We start from the raw sequence: 20,389 nt of genomic DNA, 5'->3' as shown, positions 1-20,389 counted from the left end.
CGCTCAACCTCAGCGGCATTGCAGACAGAGAGGAAGTCAAAAGGAACATGGTTCCTCTATGGCAGGCATGTCCAAAGTCCGGCCCGCGGGCTGAATGCGGCCCTTGTTCCGGTTTAATGTGGCCCCCCTGGTAATTTGGATATATATATCTTTTGCTGCCCCTGGGCTACTAAAGATATATACTGTATTTATTGGCGCTACCTCAGAGGGGACAGGGAGGGGGCATAACAAGTGCTTACTCAGCGGCATCTGTACTAGGAAGTTCTGTCTCCTGGGCTGCCATTGGACGACTGTTCTGTCTATCATAGAAGGCAGGACTTTGTATTAAAGAGGCCGCCGAGAAAACAGGATATTCTCCTGCATGTAATCTATTAGCACTCGTCCTGCCCCTCCCAGTCAAACATTCCCATAGACACACTCCTAAACCTTGTGAATAGCCTTCTCAGAAAAGATAACGCTGTTAAAGCAGCAAAGGGTGGGCCAAATTAATATGGAACCCTACGGACTAAGACTGGGATGCCATTAAAGTTCATGTGTGTGTAAAGGCAAGCATCCCAATAATTTTGACAGTATAGTGTATTACTTTCACATGCCAGTTGGGGGCACAGATGGCTTTCTGGGAAAAATAATGGTAGCTAGGTACATACCACATTGGTGTAGCACAAGCCATAAACTTGCAAAAGGAGGCTGATTCCATGAGCTGGAATAGGAGAAGCTGCGAATCCAACAGTTTTGCCCAGCTGCCATTAACCCCTTCCTGACTAGCCGCCGCAGTTATACTGCAGCAGGATGGCTCCCTGGGTGAGCCGTTGTCGCTGTATGTTGGCTCCTTAAGACGCTCTAGCAGGTGCGCGCACGTGCCCGCAGCATGTCCCCGGAGCTGATGCGCGTGCCCTACTACCTATGTGTGAAGAACCTCTACCTCTCACTTTAGGCCTGCTTGATTATATATATAATTTCTTTTTAATAATGGGGATTACCTAAATTTAATGGCAATTGTGGTAATAGGGTGATAAATATGTGGTGCTTTAGTGCATACTATATTACACATATGTTCGTGAATCGGCATATCTCCCTCATTTTCATATTTGAATAGATAATCAATGGGTGCGCCAAATACGTCCAGCGTAAATATGTGCCCACTCTAGGCAAGTTACGTCGGTCGTATGAAGCCTATTTTCAGGCGTATCTAGTTTTGTGGGCACGGCACACAGATACGACGGCGCATATTTGCACTTACGCGGCGTATCTCGATATACGTCGGCGCAAGTGCTTTGTGAATCCGGGCCATGAAGTCTACATTTTAAATGTTCTGAAGTGTATTTGTGTACTTTTTGTTAGCATTTTATTAACTTTTTAGGACAATGCAGTGTGGCATTTCAAAAAGGAAGCTCTCAAACTATACTATAAAATAGTTTTGTACTGGGTATTTACAATTACTGTTATAACCTTCTCGTCATTGTGCCTATATTTGTGTTCAATGTGTCTTTTATTGCTCACATTTTATTGCTAAAACCTCATAACCTTTGTTCTCAAGATTATACTGCTGGTTGGTTGTTACATTTTTTTAATTGCTGCTATGCGTGCCTTTTTTCAGTTGGAACATGCGCTGGTTCTAAATACTGGCACCTCCTGGCACTGGTCTCATACTGCATGCCTATTGCTAAATTGTAGTGTAAACTGCTCACTGCTCCCACGCCCATTGCACATATCTGTGATAACTGGGCACAGAAGAAGAGGAAGTCTATCTTCACAGATTTTATTTGAAGGTTGATTTATTAGATAATGTGACCTTCACCTGTTAGCTGCAAAGGATGTCTTTGCAGCAAGACTTCCTCTCCTGTGCCCAATGATTTCTGTATATATCCAGGGAGCAGTGATCTGTTTACATTGTCAATTAGCAGTGCTGCCGAATGAGGTCTAAGAGAATGTGTGTATTAGGGTGCCCACGTGTCCCGGATTGCCCGGGACTGTCCCAAAATTGACATGTCTGTCCCGGGTCCCGGGCACCTTCATTCCAGGACAATACAGTGTCCCGGAATGAAATAGAGGACACAGTCACCCCTACTAACTAGTAACTACATTTCCGGAACTGGCTGCTAGGGCCGTGGCTGCCTGGCGTCTTGCAACCAGTGACAATTTACTCTCAGACAATGAGGCCGGGAGAGAGGCCTGCGCCTACTGCAGCGCTGCTGTCCCCACCCACCTCGGCACCTCCTCCTTCTCCGGCACCTAGCGGCAAGCAGCAGGGACTGGTGGGATTTTCACTCTCTAGCTGACAAATAACCCACTGCCCAATTCCCCATCAACCCCAATACTACATTTCCCCCCCTCATGTTTTTTTGGGGAAGGTGAGGGGGGGCGGGGTGTCCCTGAATGGCAGTTTGGAAATGTGGTCACCCTAGTGTGTATGCATTGTAGTGGAATGTTAGTGGGAGTTGTGCAAAGGCAGCTCTGCCCCTCAGTCCAGTCTCCCTGATCAAAGCTCCTCCTGACTCCTCTATCTGCTCTGCCACAAATTAATATGCATGTAGCTGGCTGTAAGGGACAGCCTGTAGGTGGATGTGAGCTGATGAACTTGCGGTAATCACAGATGAATAGTGTCCTCCTGGGGCTTGCCACCTACAGCCAAAACAAATTAGCACTGGGAACAAAGATTTTTAACCAGACAGTGGGGTTTGTACATATGGAGGTCAGGCTAAAAAGCACACATTTTGTTCGGGAAAAAATGTCTTATTAGATCACTTTAGACTTCCTCTGTCATGAGGAGGTAGGGATTTGGGGGTAGCGGGAGAGAGCTCTGTACTGAAGGTGGGTGAGAGAGAAGTCTGCTCTGTGCAGCAGCTTGTGTGTTACCTACCGTACTGTAAGTACTGAGTACTGTAATCATTAGTAGGTAATGAGAAAAAAGAAAGTCCACAATCAGTTCCTTAAGCCACCCTGTTAGTTTTCTCAGCTGCAGGGGCGTGGGGGGCATCGTAAAGAGCGGGTGCTGAGACGGTGGGTGGGACCCAGGCTACACAAGTCTGTGTAATAATTCTGACTGTTGTATCTGAAATAATACGCTCTGGTTTTGTTTTCACATTTAACCTGCCTCATCTCTCCCATTCAAGATTCAGATAGCCCTGTGTAATGTTGTGCGGGCGTAACGTATCTCCGATACGTTACGCTGTCGTAAATTAGGGCGCAAGTTCCGTATTCAGAAAGAACTTGCGCCCTAAGTTACGGCGGCGTAACGTATGTGCTTCAGCGTAAGCCCGCCTAATTCAAATTTGGATGATGTGGGCGTGTTTTATTCAAATTTCATTTGACCCCACGTATTTGACGTTTTTTACGAACGGCGCATGCGCTGTTCGTGAAAGAATCCCAGTGCGCATGCTCAAAATTACGGCGCAAATCGTCAATGCTTTAGACGTGAATGTAACTTACGTACAGAACGACGTCCATACTTAACATTGCGTACGCCTCATATAGCAGGAGTAACCTTACGCCGGAAAAAGACTAACGTAAACGACGTGAAAAAATGCGCCGGGCGTACGTACGTTTGTGAATCGGCGTATTTTTCCCGGATTAGCATATTCCTTGCGTAAATCGACAGAAGTGCCACCTAGCGTCCAGCGTAAAATTGCAACTAAGATACGACGGCATAAGAGACTTACGCCGGTCGGATCTTAGTCAAATCTATGCGTAACTGATTCTAAGAATCAGGCGCATAGATACGACGCCGCAACTCAGAGATACGACGGCGTATCTGGAGATATGCCGTCATATCTCGTACCTGAATCTAGCTCACTGTTTTTAACTTCACATAAAAATCTGCCTTGTCTCTCCCTCTTCAATTGCAGCTTAGTAAAACTGCTTAATTTATGTGCAGCAAATCCATACAATATGTCTCTCTTTGAATGAATGAATGAATGAATGAATGACTTGTATGGCGCTACACATACGAACTGAATCGCCTCTAGGCGCTTTTTGCAGCCAGTGTCTTCCTGGCTGGTGCGTTCATTTTCCCCATAGGATCTTGACACGCTTGGGACACACAGTTGTACACACATATATACTGGGCCAATTTGGACAGGATCCAATTAACCTACCAGCATGTCTTTGAAATAATACTTTTAGTTTTTTACTTCTCTCTTTTACATGCCTCTCTCTTGCAATCTCTACTACTCAATATGCTAATATACTCTTTACTCTGTATTGCACTCTGTTTTGACTTTTTTTTGCTGGAAGTCCTTTTCCCATACCAGATCCCAAAAGACTGTATTGATTTTCTTGAAGTATTTAACCGCTTCAGCCCCAGAAGATTTTACCTCCTTCCTGACCAGAGCACTTTTTACAATTTGGCACTGCGCCGCTTTAACTGACAACTGCACAGTCGTGCGAAGCTGTACTCAAACAAAATTTGCGTCCTTTTTTCCCTACAAATAGAGCTTTCTTTTGGTGGTATTTGATCACCTCTGCGGTTTTTATTTTTTGCGCTATAAACAAAAGGACTTTATTAAAAGAGAACCAAATGCTGCATTCCTGTGTTTCTTTAAGAAAAAAAAAGGCACTTAAAAGAATATATAACATGACAGAGATTAAAACCAAAACTGGAACTTTTCAGAGACCTCATAAAAGCCAGAGATCGAGACTTTACGTACACACAAGATTCTTCAGTCACCTGGTAAGTCCCATCTTGGAGCAATCTGTGTTTAATTCTACTTTTTAGGAAGCAATATTTTCATATTTGTGTGATCAATGAGAAAATCTTATAGGATAGTGCTCTTTCTATTCATTTCTTTTCTCAGGCTATTTAGATATTAGCTCCTCATGTACAGTGAAATTAACCTGTAAGGAATTCAGAATGTCCTTTAGTAAAGGCTTTAGAATGATGTTCTACAATTCTTCCCTGGCAGGTACATACCATGGCTGCACATACATTTCTTTGTAATGAGTCTATCTCATATATTAGTTTGACCTTTTAAACGGCATCAGTGAAATAAATGAACTTTTGCACGATATTCACCTGTAAACAGAATTTCTTGATTTAGTAGTTACAGGTATCAAAGAACTAAATAGAAAGGAATTAGGCACCCTTTTTCCATGTGGTTTAATTGAAGATATTGAAACATTACAACAATAAATATGCTTTGCAAAAAAAAAGGGAAAAATAATTACTTTTCATCATTAGAGATCATAAACCACTTGCAATAACTAGATTTTGATAGATACATACGATACAATGTTTACAAATGGTTATAAGAGGCCTTAAAGGAGTTGTAAATAAAAAAAATGTTTTTGCTGAAATGACTGTTTACAGGGTATAGAGAAATAATAGTTAACTGATTCCTTTTAAAAAATTATTAAAATAGATACAAATCAATCATATAATGTACCTGTAGTTTCTAGTTTCGTTTTTGCATCTTGTTTCCTGCCTCTGCTGTACAGAGCCAATACAGGGCAGTGATGGTTTGGAAAACGAAACTGATTGGTGCTGAGGGGTTTAGACACAGTAATCACACCTCCTTGATTAGTGACCACAGAGAGAAGGCCTTCCTCATCTTCCTCTTTCCAGGCTCAGAAGGTCAGGATGTTCTGGCATGCGGAGAGTATGTCCACCGGCTGGCAAGCAAATACTAGGACAGCACTGGAGTGTATCGGACAATAATCAAGTCCATAAAATGTATCAGGAGTCAAAGTTCATGAAGTTCCATATGAATTAATAACTGTAGAATAATGCACCAGGGGCCACCATCATCAGAGTTTGGCCAGCTCTATTAAGATAAAAAGAAAAGGGGGGTAGCCACCTAAGTATAGTATGAAGATTAGAAGGTTTGTTAAAGCGGGAGTTCACCCGAAAACATTTTTTTTAACATTAGATTGGTGATCATTTTGTCAAGGGGAATCGGGTAGTTTTTTATAAATGAAGCCGTACTTACCGTTTTAGAGAGCGATCTTCTCCGCCGCTTCCGGGTATGGTCTTCGGGACTGGGCGTTCCAATTTGATTGACAGTCTCTGACAGGCTTCCGACGGTCGCATACATCGCGTCACGAGTAGCCAAAAGAAGCCAAACGTCTCTATACGGCGCCTGCACACCGACGTTTGGCTACTTTCGGAAAATCGTGACGCGATGTATGCGACCATCGGAAGCCTGTCGGAAGACTGTCAATCAAGTAGGAATGCCCAGTCCCGCAGCCCATACCCGGAAGCGGCGGAGAAGATCGCTCTCTAAAACGGTAAGTACTGCTTCTTTTTTTAAAAAACTACCCGATTCCCCTTGACAAAATGAGCCTCAATCTAATGTTAAAAATTTACATTTCTGGGTGAACCTCCACTTTAACAATAGATTAAACACACTCACAAGGTGTCAGGTAAAAGTATGCTTATCTAAAAACTCAGTATCCGCTGCTAGCCTCCGTTGTTCAGACACCGCTAATGGACCGGACAGCTGGGGATGGTGGAGATGGGCATTGGCGCTCATTAGTTACAGCTTTTAGATGAGCATACTTTTATCAGACATTTGTGAGTGCCTTTAATCTATTGTTAATAAACTTTTTGATCTTCATACTGCACTTAGGTGGCGCCTCTCCCCCCCCTTCTCTTTTTTTTTCAGGCCCAGAGCAGCTAGCGTCCCCAACAGCTGATCATGTGCATTCCTCTTCCTCCTGTTCTACTGCTAATCCTACCTAAGCCCACAATCTGGCATTGAGGAGTCGTTGAATTATTTCAGCACACCATCAGGAACCTGATGAAGGACTATGCACAAAATATCATGCTGTCAGATATAAAGGAAGAGAGGTAGAACAGCAGTGTGACTGTGGCAGGATATCAACCAGGGGTATGGGAGGTTTGCAGTAAACTGGAGGGAGGAGCCATACCATCGCCTACAGATAAGGGCCATTGCTATCCTCTGGGCCTCTCCAAACGATCTGTGTCCTTTTTTCACAAAAATGTTGCTGACAACACCTTTACAGTTTGTTTTGCTTCTTCCTGTGCTGTGTCAGTTGTGGTAAAACTACTAGACATTTTGGTACCACATGCAGGACGAGACACATAAATCTGCACCACAAAATGTGGTGAGAACTGCACATTGATGATACCAGTTGACATTTAAAGGCCAGCACTCCTCCTCCTACTCATTTTCAGCGGCCGCTGTTTTTTTTATTGGGGGGTAAACAACCACTACCCCCATGTAGATGAAAGCTGCTGGAAGCTGTCACTGTCTGTCACCATATGTCTTGAATGAAAATTGTAACTGAAGGAGCTTGGACCTACAACACTACCACACAGTGGAATCCACCATCAGAAGACGGAATTAAAAGACCTCTTATAAAATTCTGTTCCATGTCTCTTTTCTTTTTCGCCTGTCAAAGTAGAACTCCAGATGAATATAGAATCTTCTCTCCAACTCACGAACCATTTTACATTCAATGAAATCAATAAATAGACTTTTCTCAGGGGAGGGGGCACGCCACCATCAGGTGCTTCTGAAATGCATTGCAATGTTAGACCCCAAAACTATTAACCCCCACAGCTCCAGAAGTTCAGAGCAGGGATGAGGACTTCATATCACAGGACAGATGTTTTCTTTGGGAACCATCAGTGTGCAGGATGTGGGACATTCTTTGTTACAGGAAAATCTGACTACAGCAGCAGGTCAAAAAACAAAAACCGAATCTTCATATTTAAATGAAGGTATTGAAACACGATATCATCAATATACTCATTGATTCTTACCCCCCCTCTTTTTTTTTTTAAATACTTTGCAAGAAGTGAAAATACACCTATTTACCACTAGAGGGCATAAATCCCTTAGAATAAAATGTTTGCGCAATGAAAAGACATTATAGCTACTGTATAAATAAATGGGACTCGTGAGAAAACATTGAGACAGACACAATGAGGTTTATTTACGAAAGGCAAATCCTCTTTGCACTACAAGTGCAAAGTACACTTGAAATTGCACTTTGAAGTGCTGTCGCTGTAGATTCGAGGGGGACATGCAAGGAAAGTAAACAGCATTTTAGCTTGCACATGATTGGATGATAAAATCAGCAGAGCTTCCCCCTCACTTCAGATCTACCCCTCAGATTTACAGCGACTGCACTTCCAGTGCAATTTCAAGTGCACTTTGCACTTGTAGTTTACAGTGGATTTGCCTTTAGTAAATAACCCCCGATATATACAATATATAATTAGGATTCTATCAAAATAACACAAGTATGGGGAGTGATACATATTTATGCTTTACCTACAAATATTTTTTCATGATTTTATAGATTTTACCATTTCTTATATTCTCCTTTTGTCATGTGTGTGCCAAATTAATAAATAAAAATATATATAGATACACACATATATAATATATATATATATATATATATATATACACATATATATATATATATATATATATATATATATATATATATATATATATATATATATATATATATATATATATATGTATCTATATATATTTTTATTATTTATTCATTTGGCACGCACATTTTATTGCATTCTGACCAGTAGGAAAATTAGGACCCTTTCACATGAGTGTTCAGTTTAGATCCATCTGTCAGTTTTTCAGATGTGTCCATACTCAACCACTATGTATGTTTATGAGCAGGCAGAAGTAATTGGATCATTCATTTACATCTGTGTCCATTCAGGTCTATTTTTTAAACAGAATAAGGCTGTGTCCTTCTCCATTTATATATGTTTACATCCATTCTGTCGATGCCTCTTTTTATGCAAGAAACATTTAGGTCTCATTCACACATGACATGCGTGCCCTGTGCAGGACCGTGTTTTGCAGAAACGGGGATGCAAAGGTGTTGCATGCATCCCTTCTCAGCAGATACCAAGCTTATCAGTACCCCATCTCATTGATATCTAATGGGACACATGGCTGCACAGACATGAACGCAGTGTCCCAATATGACATCCAATGGTGGTATATTTATTTAGGGGGGGTGTGGCAAACAATCCACCCGCCGCCACACCTCCCTGATTGGTCGGTCGGGTCACAGGCACCCCCCGGTCAGTCGCCAGCCCCATACTTACCCCATCTAGGTCATGGGCAGTGATCCCTTTGGGCGTGTGATCCCTTCACACTACGTTTCCTCCTACTGGGCTTCAAGGCGGCTTATCCTGCGTCTCCTCCCTCCTCCTCCTCGGCAGCCAATAAGATCTCTTCTCCTCTCAGCCAATGGGGTGACGGGTCTCAGGAATATTAATTTGCTATTGTCACACTGTACAGGGGTCAAGTCCTGGGGAAAAAAGTGCGGCAACTCCCACCCAAGATCCACTCCCCCACCAAAAAAAAATGTGTCATATGCATAATTACTAAACTGCATATTTTTTTTTTTTTCGATCCACTGTACCTTAGTAATCCTTCATGTTACTGGCCACTTCCTGTATATGGATTTATCGGGTGGTTCTTTCTAAATCCTGTGATTACTCGCGGCAGACCTCCGCAATGTCTCCTGGGAACAATGACAAAAGCTCCCAGGAGACATTGCGGCATCGAGGAAGTGACGGAATACACGATAAATACATAAACAGGAAGCGGCCAGTAACATAAAGGATTACTAAGGTTCGCCTGCCCCTGACAGTGACTCGAGCTGGGCATCGCGGCTTAGTGAAGGATTGGCTCAGGCGACTCGGCTGCTCTCGGCTGCTCTAGTCCTGCAAAGGAAACTGCGTTCCTGCTGTGAAAAAAGTGCAGGGACTCCGTTCCCACGCATTCCCGCAGGACTTGACCCCCAAGCCCACCCATTTTTTTATAACCTATTAGAGCCTCTGGCTCTGCTTTCAGAAAATATAAAATGTTTGGGGGCTCTAATAGGTAGATTCATGTACGGCGGCTTAACTTTGTGCGGGCGTAACGTATGTTATTTACGTTACGCCACCGCAAGTTAGAGAGGCAAGTGCAGTATTCACAAAGCACTTGCTCCGTAAGTTGCGGCAGCGTAGCGTAAATTGGCCGGCGTAAGCCCGCCTAATTCAAATGTGGAAGAGGTGGGCGTGTTTTATGGAAATTAATCGTGACCTCACGTAAATGACACTTTGAACGAATGGCGCATGCTCCGTCCGTGGACGTATCCCAGTGCGCATGCTCCAAATCACGTCGCAAATAGTCAATGCTTTCGACGTGAATGTAACCTACGCCCAGCCCTATTCTGAATCGACTTGAAAAATACGACGCTGGTCCGACGTCCATACTTAACATTGGCTGCGCCATCTTTTTGGTGGTTTATCTTTACGTCTAAAAATGCCTTACGTAAATGGCGTATCTTTACTGCGACGGTCGAGCGTACGTCCGTGAATAGGCGTATCTTGCTGATTTACATATTCTAGGCGTAAATCAGCGTACACACCCCTAGCGGCCAGCGTAAATATGCAGCTAAGATACGACGGCGTAGGACACTTACGCCGGTCGTATCTTAGCAACATTTAAGCGTATCTCAGTTTGAGCATACGCTTAAATGTACGACGGCGCGGATTCGGAGTTACGACGGCGTATCTACTGATACGCCGTCGGAACTGTACATGAATCCAGCTATAAGTATTTTTCGAGCAAAAAAAAATGTATTTGAACATGTATGTAAAAAATAAAAAAATTCCCAGGTAGGCAAGCGATTAAATCTGAAACATGTGTTTAAAAGTTTCTAATTAACATTTGGACTGAATATATAATTGAAAATGTATTATGTTTAAAAGACATCCTGAAGACATAGATTCAACGTTTTATACAAGGGAAATATTATTTAGAGTATTAACATCTCACTTGTTGAAAGTGCATTTATGCTTCATTTCTAAAGTAACTTCCCAAGGCACTGATGAGCCAACTAATGAAAAGATCTGTGTCATGTTCCATGGGTCTACAACTATTGCAGCTGGGAGCACCGTCCGTGGAATTGGAATTCGTCAGTCAAGAGATGGCGTGCTAGGAAGAGGTGTCTATGAAAGTAGATGTTACCCCTTATTTAGCAAGGCAGACCAGGTTTTATGAAACGTAGGGTTACTGTACATAGGGTCATAAAAATGTATAGAAAAAAACACTTTCTGCAAAAGACATGGCATGATCATGGCTATGATACAGGATGAGTACCTCCATATGTGGTATGTTTGGAGGAAGAGTGTGTTTGGATCCCAATAGGATCAAGGCTGTTGGTGTAGCCCATGTGACTCCATGCAAAATGATGACACCAGTCATTAACAGGCCCGGATTTACTCCCTTTGCCGCCCCAAGGCCGGGTCCTTCAATGTCGCCCCCCACCTGCCAAAAAAAATTGAAAGTCCCCCCAACCCGCGCCCATCATTGCCGCCTCACTGTGCCCATCATTGCCGCCTCACCACCATTGCAGCCTTATCGTGCCCTCATTGCAGCCTCCCTCACCATCATTACAGCCCCCCCCCGCCATCATTGCAGCCTTACTGTGCCAAACAATGAAGCCTCACCAGTCAGTGTGTGCATTATGCTGTGTGTTACAACTGGCGCCTGCACCCACTGTCGCCCCGAGGCCTGGCCTCAATGGCCTTGTCGAGAATCGGAGCCTCGGATTGCAAGTAACGTGGCTAGCGGGCGTTTCGCAATACAAGCACTGTGTTTTAAAGAATTGTCTCGCAAAACAAGCATAATTCAGGCCAAAGCATTGTGCAGTACCGATCGGCGCCGTTCGGAAATGCACGGAAAGGCCTGAGGACAGTGCGGCTGACCTTGGCAAATCTTGGGTCTTTCTGAGGTGTGCCCAGGTCAGCCGAAGTGTCCTCGGGTCCTTTCGTCCGTTTCCGAGGCTCTCTGGCGCCCCCCGTCTCTGGCCGCATGCGGTATTGCAACCCATCGAAGTCAATGCGGAACAAATTATTTTTGTTTCCGTTGACTTCAATGGAGAAACTCGCTTTGATATGTGAGTACTTTGGATTACAAGCATTCTCCTGGAACGGATTATGCTCGGGGAGATGCAGACTAGAATACTGCAATCACTGAGCAGCAAATGATATCACCTGTGATGTATTTCAGTTATCTTGCAAACCTGGCCTGTTAGTGGGTCCTGAGGACGGGGTTGATGATAACCACTGCCTTAGAGTATTAACATCCTCCTTGATGACAATTTAATTGTTGTGTTTTTTTTTCTTCCACTAGCACTGGCCTTTAACTACATAAATGCCATTAATAGCATTGGAGACTTATGGGCAGAGGAGAGATTCTGCAACTTTTATGAAGAAACTCTTCAAGGAACTGATAAACCAACCGATGGAAAGATCTATGTCATGTACCATGGCACTACATCTTCTATAGCTGAGAGCATCATCAAGAATGAATTTCGTCAGTCAGAGGATGGCATGCTAGGAAGAGGCGTCTACGTTAGTAGAGATATAAGCAAAGCTCTACGTTACCCCTTGTTTAATAAAGCAGACCAGGTTGTTTTGAAACTTAGGGTTAATGTTGGGAAGGTTATCAAAATTGCCAGTAAACATCACCCCCTGAAAAAGACATGGCATCAATATGGCTATGATACAGCATGGGTACCCCCAAATTGTGGTATGATTAACAGTGGCTTAGAGGAAGATTGTGTTTGGGACCCCCAGAGGATCAAGGTTGTTGGTATAGCCCATGCCACTAACATGTATGTAGGGCAATATCTTCGCGTCGGGTATGCAAATTAGCTATTTCCGACGATCCACGAACGTACGCGCTGCCGTCGCATTCTCTTACGTCGTCTCTAGTCGGCTTTTACCGGCGTATAGTTAAAGCTGGTATTTTGCGGCGTATAGTTAGACTTGCCATGTTAAGTATGGCCGTCGTTCCCGCGTTTAATTTGATTTTTTTTTATTTTTTGCGTACGTCGTCCGTGAATCGGGATGGATGTAATTCACGTCTAAGTTAAAAAAAATGACATCCTAGCCAAGTCATTTAGCGCAATGCACGGTGGGAAATTTCGGGACGGCGCATACGCAGTTCATTCTGCGCGGGGACGCGCTTCATTTAAATGAAACACGCCCCCTAATTACCGATTTGAATTCCGCCGCCAGAGATACACTACGCCGCTGTAACTTACGGCGTGAAATCTTCATGGATTCGAACTAAAGCCAGGTAAGGTACGGCGACGTAGCGTATCTCTGATACACTGCGCGGGTGCAGATCTCTGTGGATCTGCCCCACGGTGTACAGAACACCCCCCCAGATATGCCATTTCCTGCTTGTGTGATTGGCTCACCGATTTTCCCAAAAGTCTGCACTATGATACAAGTCAGATTTTTGGCATCCCCTGCAATGAATATGTCATTTTTGGTGTGATACACTCAATAGGAAATCGCAATTAAAGGTATTTTTCTCAACAAAAGTGGTGTTACTCTTTAACCTGTTCGGGCCGAGAGTACCCAAATATGCGGCTTATCGGCAGGTGGGCCTTGACGCCAAAAGGCTGCATATTTGCGTACCCAAATGTAAACAAACCTGTGCTAAGAGAGCGCGCCCTGTGCACTCCCGCCACAGTTACCGGTGCCTGAAAGAAAGCTCCCGATCACTACTTGCGATTGGGAGATTTCCACTCACATGATCATAAACCCCACCCTGTCTCCTGGCCTCAAAACCCCTTAAAGGACTGCGAGGGGCTGGCGTTAAGGGGTTAAATGTGAAATGATCAGAAAAAAATGCAGAATGTTAGAAAATAACAACACTATTACAAAAAAATATATATTTGTTTGTTATTGGCATATACCTTTGTTACACAAGCCATTTTGTGATTTTATTTAATTAAATGTGCCATTGCATTTGAATTTACAGCCATAGTGATTTTATGTGACCTGTTAAAAAATTCCAATATTATTTCCATGCAACATGGCAACATGGTGGTGTTTCATAAAATATATATATAGTTATACAGATCTTTCCAGAAAATATCTGCTTTTCCCAGTTGCCTGGACCGAGCCATAAATACAGTTACAGGCACACCCTTGCAGAAAGTGCAAAGTGTAATTTTTGGTAAAATCTCTTTTAAGGTTTATTCACACATAGACAGCATCTATGTCTAGACAGCCCACCTTCAACACTTTATAGCCACCTTTCTAGCCAGGGCCAGATTAAGAACATCATGGGCCTGGTGCTGAGGATTTTGGTGGGGCCTTTTATGAATAATAAATAAATGCGTGGGAATGACATGAACGCAGCCCGGCCAAGGCAAGTGACCAAAGGCACAGAACCCAGAAGGAAGACCGGGTGAAGATGGAGGTGCCCGGGCCCCGCCTGATTCATCACAGCGCAGCACTGGAGGGCTCAGTCTGAAAATGTAAGTGTACACTAATGTGCTAATATGCTGTGCATACTTGTACGTTGTGGCATAACCTACCCCAGGGCCTCTAAAAAGTAGTAATGTCAGGAAAGTTTACTACCGCTTTATTATCACAGGATCCCAGGAGCCTCTCATGGGGCCCCTACTGACCCGGTGGACGGTGGCCCTTGGGCAGTGCCTAAGTGCACAGTTGCCAACATTTAAAAAATATTTTCACGGACACTTTTTTATATAAGTGCTATATTTAGAGTAGCTGAGATCCCCGATGTTCCTCTATACATCACAGTAGTAATCACAAAATTAAATGAGTACTAATAATGGGGCAGATTTTTTTTTAACCACTCGCGGTTTACTACCGTTTTAACTTAAACCTTAACTTAAATATGACTAAAGACATTTTTTTCATTTTGGATATAGTATGGAATGGTTAAACCCATGTCAAGTTTTCTTTTTGCCATTTTTAACCCTTTTAACAGATTTCCCTTTGCTTCCTGTCCTGTACACACAAATGGAAGTGAGAGGAAATCTATTTGAAATTAGATTAGTTCCCTCTGTAACAGGTGTAACATGTCCATTCTATTTCTGTTGTTGTGACTTTATTAACAATTTAGATCTTACCCCACTGACAAAGTCACCATAAAAAACAAACAAAAAAAAAGTTTCTATAACTGCTTAAAGAGGGAGTAAACCCAGTTAAAAATAAATAAAAAAACACCACCTGCAAGACAAAGGCATAGCATACTAGCTCATTATGTAATACTCACCTCAGATCAAAGCCCCCGCAGCCGTCCTCCAACGCTTGGGTAGCCGTCATCTTGCCCGGGGGTTACTTACGGGTATCGCGGCTCTGGCGCTGTGATTGGCCGGAGCCGCAATGACATCACTCCCTCGCATGCGTGTGGGAGCCGCCAGTGACGGCACGGCCTCAATCAGAAATGGTACTCTTCAGTGCGCTTGCACCGTAGACAGCGGCGCCCATTATTTTAGTAAATATCTCCTAAACCGTGGAGGTTTAGGAGATATTTTGAGCACCTACAGGTAAGCCTTAAAGCGGTTCTCCACCCTAAAGTGGAGTCCCGCTGATCGGAACCCTCCCCCCCTCTGTTGTCACATTTGACACCTTTCAGGGGGGAGGGGGGTGCAGATACCTGTCTAAAGACAGGTATTTGCACCCACTTCCGGCCACACGCTACGGGCAAAAGACGGGTTTTTCTGACTTCCCGTCTGTCGCCCGTTGTGTGCTGGGAACACTCGGCTCCCAGCACACAGCGTGTGAGCCAATCGGCGGGCGCAGCGCGACTCGCGCATGCGCCGTAGGGAACCGGGTAGTGAAGCCGGAGCGCTTCACTTCCTGGTTCCCTCACTGAGGATGGCGGGGGGAGCAGCAGAGAGACGAGCGATCGCTCGTCCTCTGCTGCGATCGGCGCTGGACTCCAGGACAGGTAAATGTCCTAATATTAAAAGTCAGCAGCTGCAGTATTTGTAGCTGCTGGCTTTTAATATTTTTTTCCCATGGCACATCCGCTTTAATCTAGTGTGTGTGTGGGTCTTTGCTTCTTTGTAACTGGCAGCCTCTGTACAGTACTGGGAGATCTGGGTACAGTCTCAATTGCCTCTACAGGGGTAAGTACTATATGTGGGGGCTCATCCTTGGATTATCCCTAGAGTACATACTGCTATTACCAATAGAAACTGACAGAAGATTAAGAAATTGGGGTTTTTCTTTGGACTGACCGGTATATGCATAACAGGAGGGCACTGCTACAGTGCCTATTAGCTGGGAGGAACAAAGTTTGCCAGAAAAATAGCTGCCAACACTGGGTGCATTTTCGGCTGGGCAGGGAAGAGTTAATCTGCACAGTGGGAGGAGCCTGGCCCCGGCCGGAGAAGGGCATAGCTACCAACCACAAGCCAAGGGGCCGTAGCTTAGCCACGAGAATGTGCATGTGAAGCTGTCCAAGATGGCACATTACCGCTACTTTACCAGGTATTGTGGTGAACCTCAACTGAACTTGCTGTCAAGTGACCCTAAACCCCTCTCCTAATAAAGTTCTTCAGCAATAAATCCTAAAAAGACATCCCCTAGATTAGGAGTGTCAAGCTCAATTTCATCACGGGACGCATCAGCATTATGGTTGCCCTCAAAAGGGCCAGTTGTATCTGTAAAGCCTCGTACACACGATCAGTCCATCCGATGAGAACGGTCCGAAGGTTAACCGATGAAGCTGACTGATGGTCTGTCACGCCTACACACCATCGGTTAAAAAAACGATCGTGTCAGAACGCGGTGACGTAAAACACAACGACGTGCTGAAAAAAACGAAGTTCAATGCTTCCAAGCATGCGTCGACTTGATTCTGAGCATGCGTGGATTTTGAACCGATGGTTGTGCCTACTAACGATCAGTTTTGACCTATCAGTTACCAATCCATTAGTTAAATTTAAAGCAAGTTGGCTTTATTTTAACCGATGGTTAAATAACCTATGGGGCCCACACACGATCGGTTTTGACCGATGAAAACGGTCCATCAGACCGCTGTCCTCTGTTTAACCTATCGTGTGTATAAGGTCTAAGATTAGATGTCCAGAGCACTTTCCCACTCCTTACATCAGATGTCAAGACCATCAGGAGACCAGAGTCCTCCACCCTCCCTCATATCACATGTGCTGCTGCCGGGAAGAAGCTGGGTGTGGAAATGGGAAGCAGGAATTGTAGGGTCTAGAGGAGGACCAGAGGAGCGCTGAAATCAGCTGCCAGAGTCTACTGAATGCTGAGACCAAGGGAGACAGGGACAAGGGTGTGCTGTGGCTGCACAGGATCTGTAGAAGGCAGTTCCGTCCTCATCTCTGCTGCTGATTGTTGAGACAGGAGGATGGCAGAGATGAGCCTCTCCACAGCTGCATGGGGAAGCACAGGATCTATAGGAGGAGTTCTGTCCTCCTCTCTGCTGCTGACTGCTGAGACAAGGTGGGGACAGAGATGAAGGGGGTTCCGCAGCTGCAGAAGAGGTGTGAGGGCCACATGGAATGGCTTGGCAGGCCGCATTCAGCCTTGTGTTTGTCACGTGTACCCTAGATTAAGCCTGAATTGCAGTGGGTTGTGTGACTGCCAGCCTCAGTTCTATACTGTAGACCTGGGTACACAATTAGGCGCCACTTTGAGTGTAAGCTCTATATAAACACATAGAAGGACCTATTTAAGCAAGTTCCATTGTGCTTTCATGTTTTGATGCAGAATCATTTTTAAATTAAAATAAAATGTAAAATATGAAAGGCAGCTGGGGTGTAACTGTATGCTACATGTTATTCTGTGACATGCAGTATTTCACATGATGAATCACATTAGTGCTCTAAAGTTTCTTTCTATTTCCAGTAAAAGGCGTTGTCTAAAGATACAAATCCAGGATAGAAAACAAACAGAAGAGTTCCGGTATGGAGGAAAGGAAACTAAAACTGCTGGATGACGTCCACGTATCTGACGTGTAATGGAATGCAGATGACCAGACTGCGTAAAGTGAGTTTTTAGCCAGTGCTATGTCAAGGGGGATTTCCAGACGTGAAAACAATCCCAATTTAATACACAGATGTTTTCATATGTATTGTGAAGAATAATTTTTAACCGCTTCTCATCTGGCTGCTTTCAATATGGGAGGTCAAAAATATATCCTGCATCGGCTGCTAGTGCATGGGTTTTAGAGTAGGCAGTGGCATGCCCTGTTATCGTTGTGTCTCTTGGACATAGTGGATCACAGGGCCTGTACCATGTGCTTGCTGTGTCCAATCACAGCAATCACAAATGCAAACAAAGGCTGCACGATGCAGCTATCGGCTCTCTCTCCTCAGAGGAGAGGAGACCGATGGTGTGTTCTCAGTACAGAGGAACACCGATCTGTCCCAGCTCCCTACAGTTAGTATCACTCCCTAGGATACACATTTAACCCCATGATCACCCCCTAGTGTTAACCCCTTCCCTGCCAGTCACATTTATACAGTAACCAGTGCATTTTTATTGCACTGATCGCTGTATAAATGTTAATGGTCCCAAAATAGTGTCAAAAGTGTCCGCTGCAATGTCCCAGTCGCAATAAAAACCGCAGATCGCCGCCATTACTTGTAAAAAATAACAAAAAAATGCCATAAATATAGCCCCTATTTTGTACTCTATAACTTTTGCGCAAACCAATCAATATACCCTGTAATTTGGGTACAGTGTTACATGACTGCGCAATTGTCATTCAAAGTGCGACAGCGCTGAAAACTAAAAATTGGCCTGGGCGGTGATCAGCGACTTATAGCGGGACTGCGATATTGCGTCAGACAAATCTGACACTAACTGACACTTTTTGGTGACCAGTGACACTAATACAGTGATCAGTGCTAAACAATATGCACTGTCACTGTACTAATGACACTGGCTGGGAATGGGTTAACATTGGGGGGTGATCAAAGGGTTAAATGCATGCCTAGGTTGCGCTTACTTACTGTGGGGGAGGTGCTTTGACTGGGGGGAAGGCAAAGATCCAAGTTCCTGCTTTGCAGAAACACAGGATCAATACTTTCCCCGCTGACAGAACGACAATCTGCCTTGTTTACATAGGCAGATCGTCGTTCTGTCTGTGTCCTGTGTAATCAATGGGCACTGGCGGACGTCAAGTCCGCAGTACCTGCCCCTGGACTCCTGCTGTGTATAATCACAGCGCGCGCCCCAGACCCGGACGTGTCAGATCACGTACTATGTACATGGTCTGGCACAGAGCGTCGTCCTGCCGCAGTAAATGTACGTGGGGCAGTCCGCAAGCAGTTAAACAAGTTCATTGTGATTTCATGTTTTGAAGCAGAACACCTGTAATAAAACAGAATGTAAAATATGAAAGGCATGCAGTATTTCACATGACAAATACTTTGCATTGGATGAAGTGTGTAAAAAGGTCACATGAACACTCTAAATTTTCTTTGTATTGTTAGTGAAAGGGCATCGTCTAAAAATACAAACAGCCACGATCCAGGAAAGGAAACTAAAACCGCCGGATGAGGTCCACTTTAAATGAAATGCAGATAACCAGATTGCAGACTGAATAAATCAGGTTCCTTTTTTTTCTAGTCTGTGGTATGTGAAGGGGGATTTCCAAATGTGAACATTTAGTATATAATGTGATAAGTCTTTTTTAAAGAGGACACATTGCTCTAAGCTAGGTAAAAGAACAGGAAATGCATGGACTTTGTATTACAATAAAACAACATACACCAGAAGCCCAGTGGTGTAGCGTGGGTTGTCAGCACCCGGGGCAAGGCAAGTAATTTGCGCCCCCTAACTCGAGGACTTTTAGCACTCCCAAGTCCTTGTCCCTTCCCTTCCTACAATAGTATTGACCAGCCTACCTTGACCACTACACTAACCTACCCGATTACTATACTGACCACTACACTAACCATTATACTGCACTGACCACCACAATACTCTGACCTACCTGATTCCTATACTGACCACTACACTAACCACTATACTGACCACTATACTACACTACACTACACTGACCACTATACTACACTACACTGACCACTATACTACACTACACTATACTGACCACTACACTACACGGACCACTACAAGGATCTTTGCCACAAATAGGCGAAACCTAATTTTGACACCCCCCTGCCCCTGACTATACGGTGTAGGTGGTGGGGGTGGAGATTTTTGTGGCACCTTCCAATGACTCCCCCCGCCTTGTAGTGGAGGTGTGCTGTGCGGTGTAGTGGAGGTGCGCTGTGCGAGGTAGTGGAGGTGTGCTGTGCGGGGTAGTGGAGGTGTGCTGTGCGGTGTAGTGGAGGTGTGCTGTGCGAGGTAGTGGAGGTGTGCTGTGCGGGGTAGTGGAGGTGTGCTGTGCGAGGTAGTGGAGGTGTGCTGTGCGGTGTAGTGGAGGTGTGCTGTGCTGGGTAGTGGAGGTGTGCTGTGCGGGGTAGTGGAGGTGTGCTGTGCGAGGTAGTGGAGGTGTGCTGTGCGAGGTAGTGGAGGTGTGCTGTGCGGGGTAGTGGAGGTGTGCTGTGCGAGGTAGTGGAGGTGTGCTGTGCGGGGTAGTGGAGGTGTGCTGTGCTGGGTAGTGGA

General features: G+C 44.5%; 1 protein-coding gene across 1 annotated transcript in view; it reads left to right on the top strand.

Moving 5' to 3' along the window:
• The first annotated feature begins 10,791 nt into the window (after window positions 1-10,791).
• LOC120915857 overlaps window positions 10,792-20,389 on the top strand; it is a 65,015-nt gene continuing 55,417 nt past the window's right edge. Inside the window, exons 1-2 of the mRNA XM_040326666.1 lie at window positions 10,792-10,947; window positions 12,138-12,595. Of these exons, the coding sequence (XP_040182600.1) occupies window positions 10,860-10,947; window positions 12,138-12,595 (546 nt within the window). The 5' untranslated portion in view covers window positions 10,792-10,859. The remainder of the gene's footprint in view (window positions 10,948-12,137; window positions 12,596-20,389) is intronic.

Source organism: Rana temporaria, chromosome 10 (genome assembly GCF_905171775.1).
Source record: "Rana temporaria chromosome 10, aRanTem1.1, whole genome shotgun sequence".
NCBI classification, from domain to species: Eukaryota; Metazoa; Chordata; class Amphibia; order Anura; family Ranidae; genus Rana; species Rana temporaria.
Note: the sequence above shows the minus strand (reverse complement) of the source record. Positions and strands in the feature narration are given on the sequence as shown.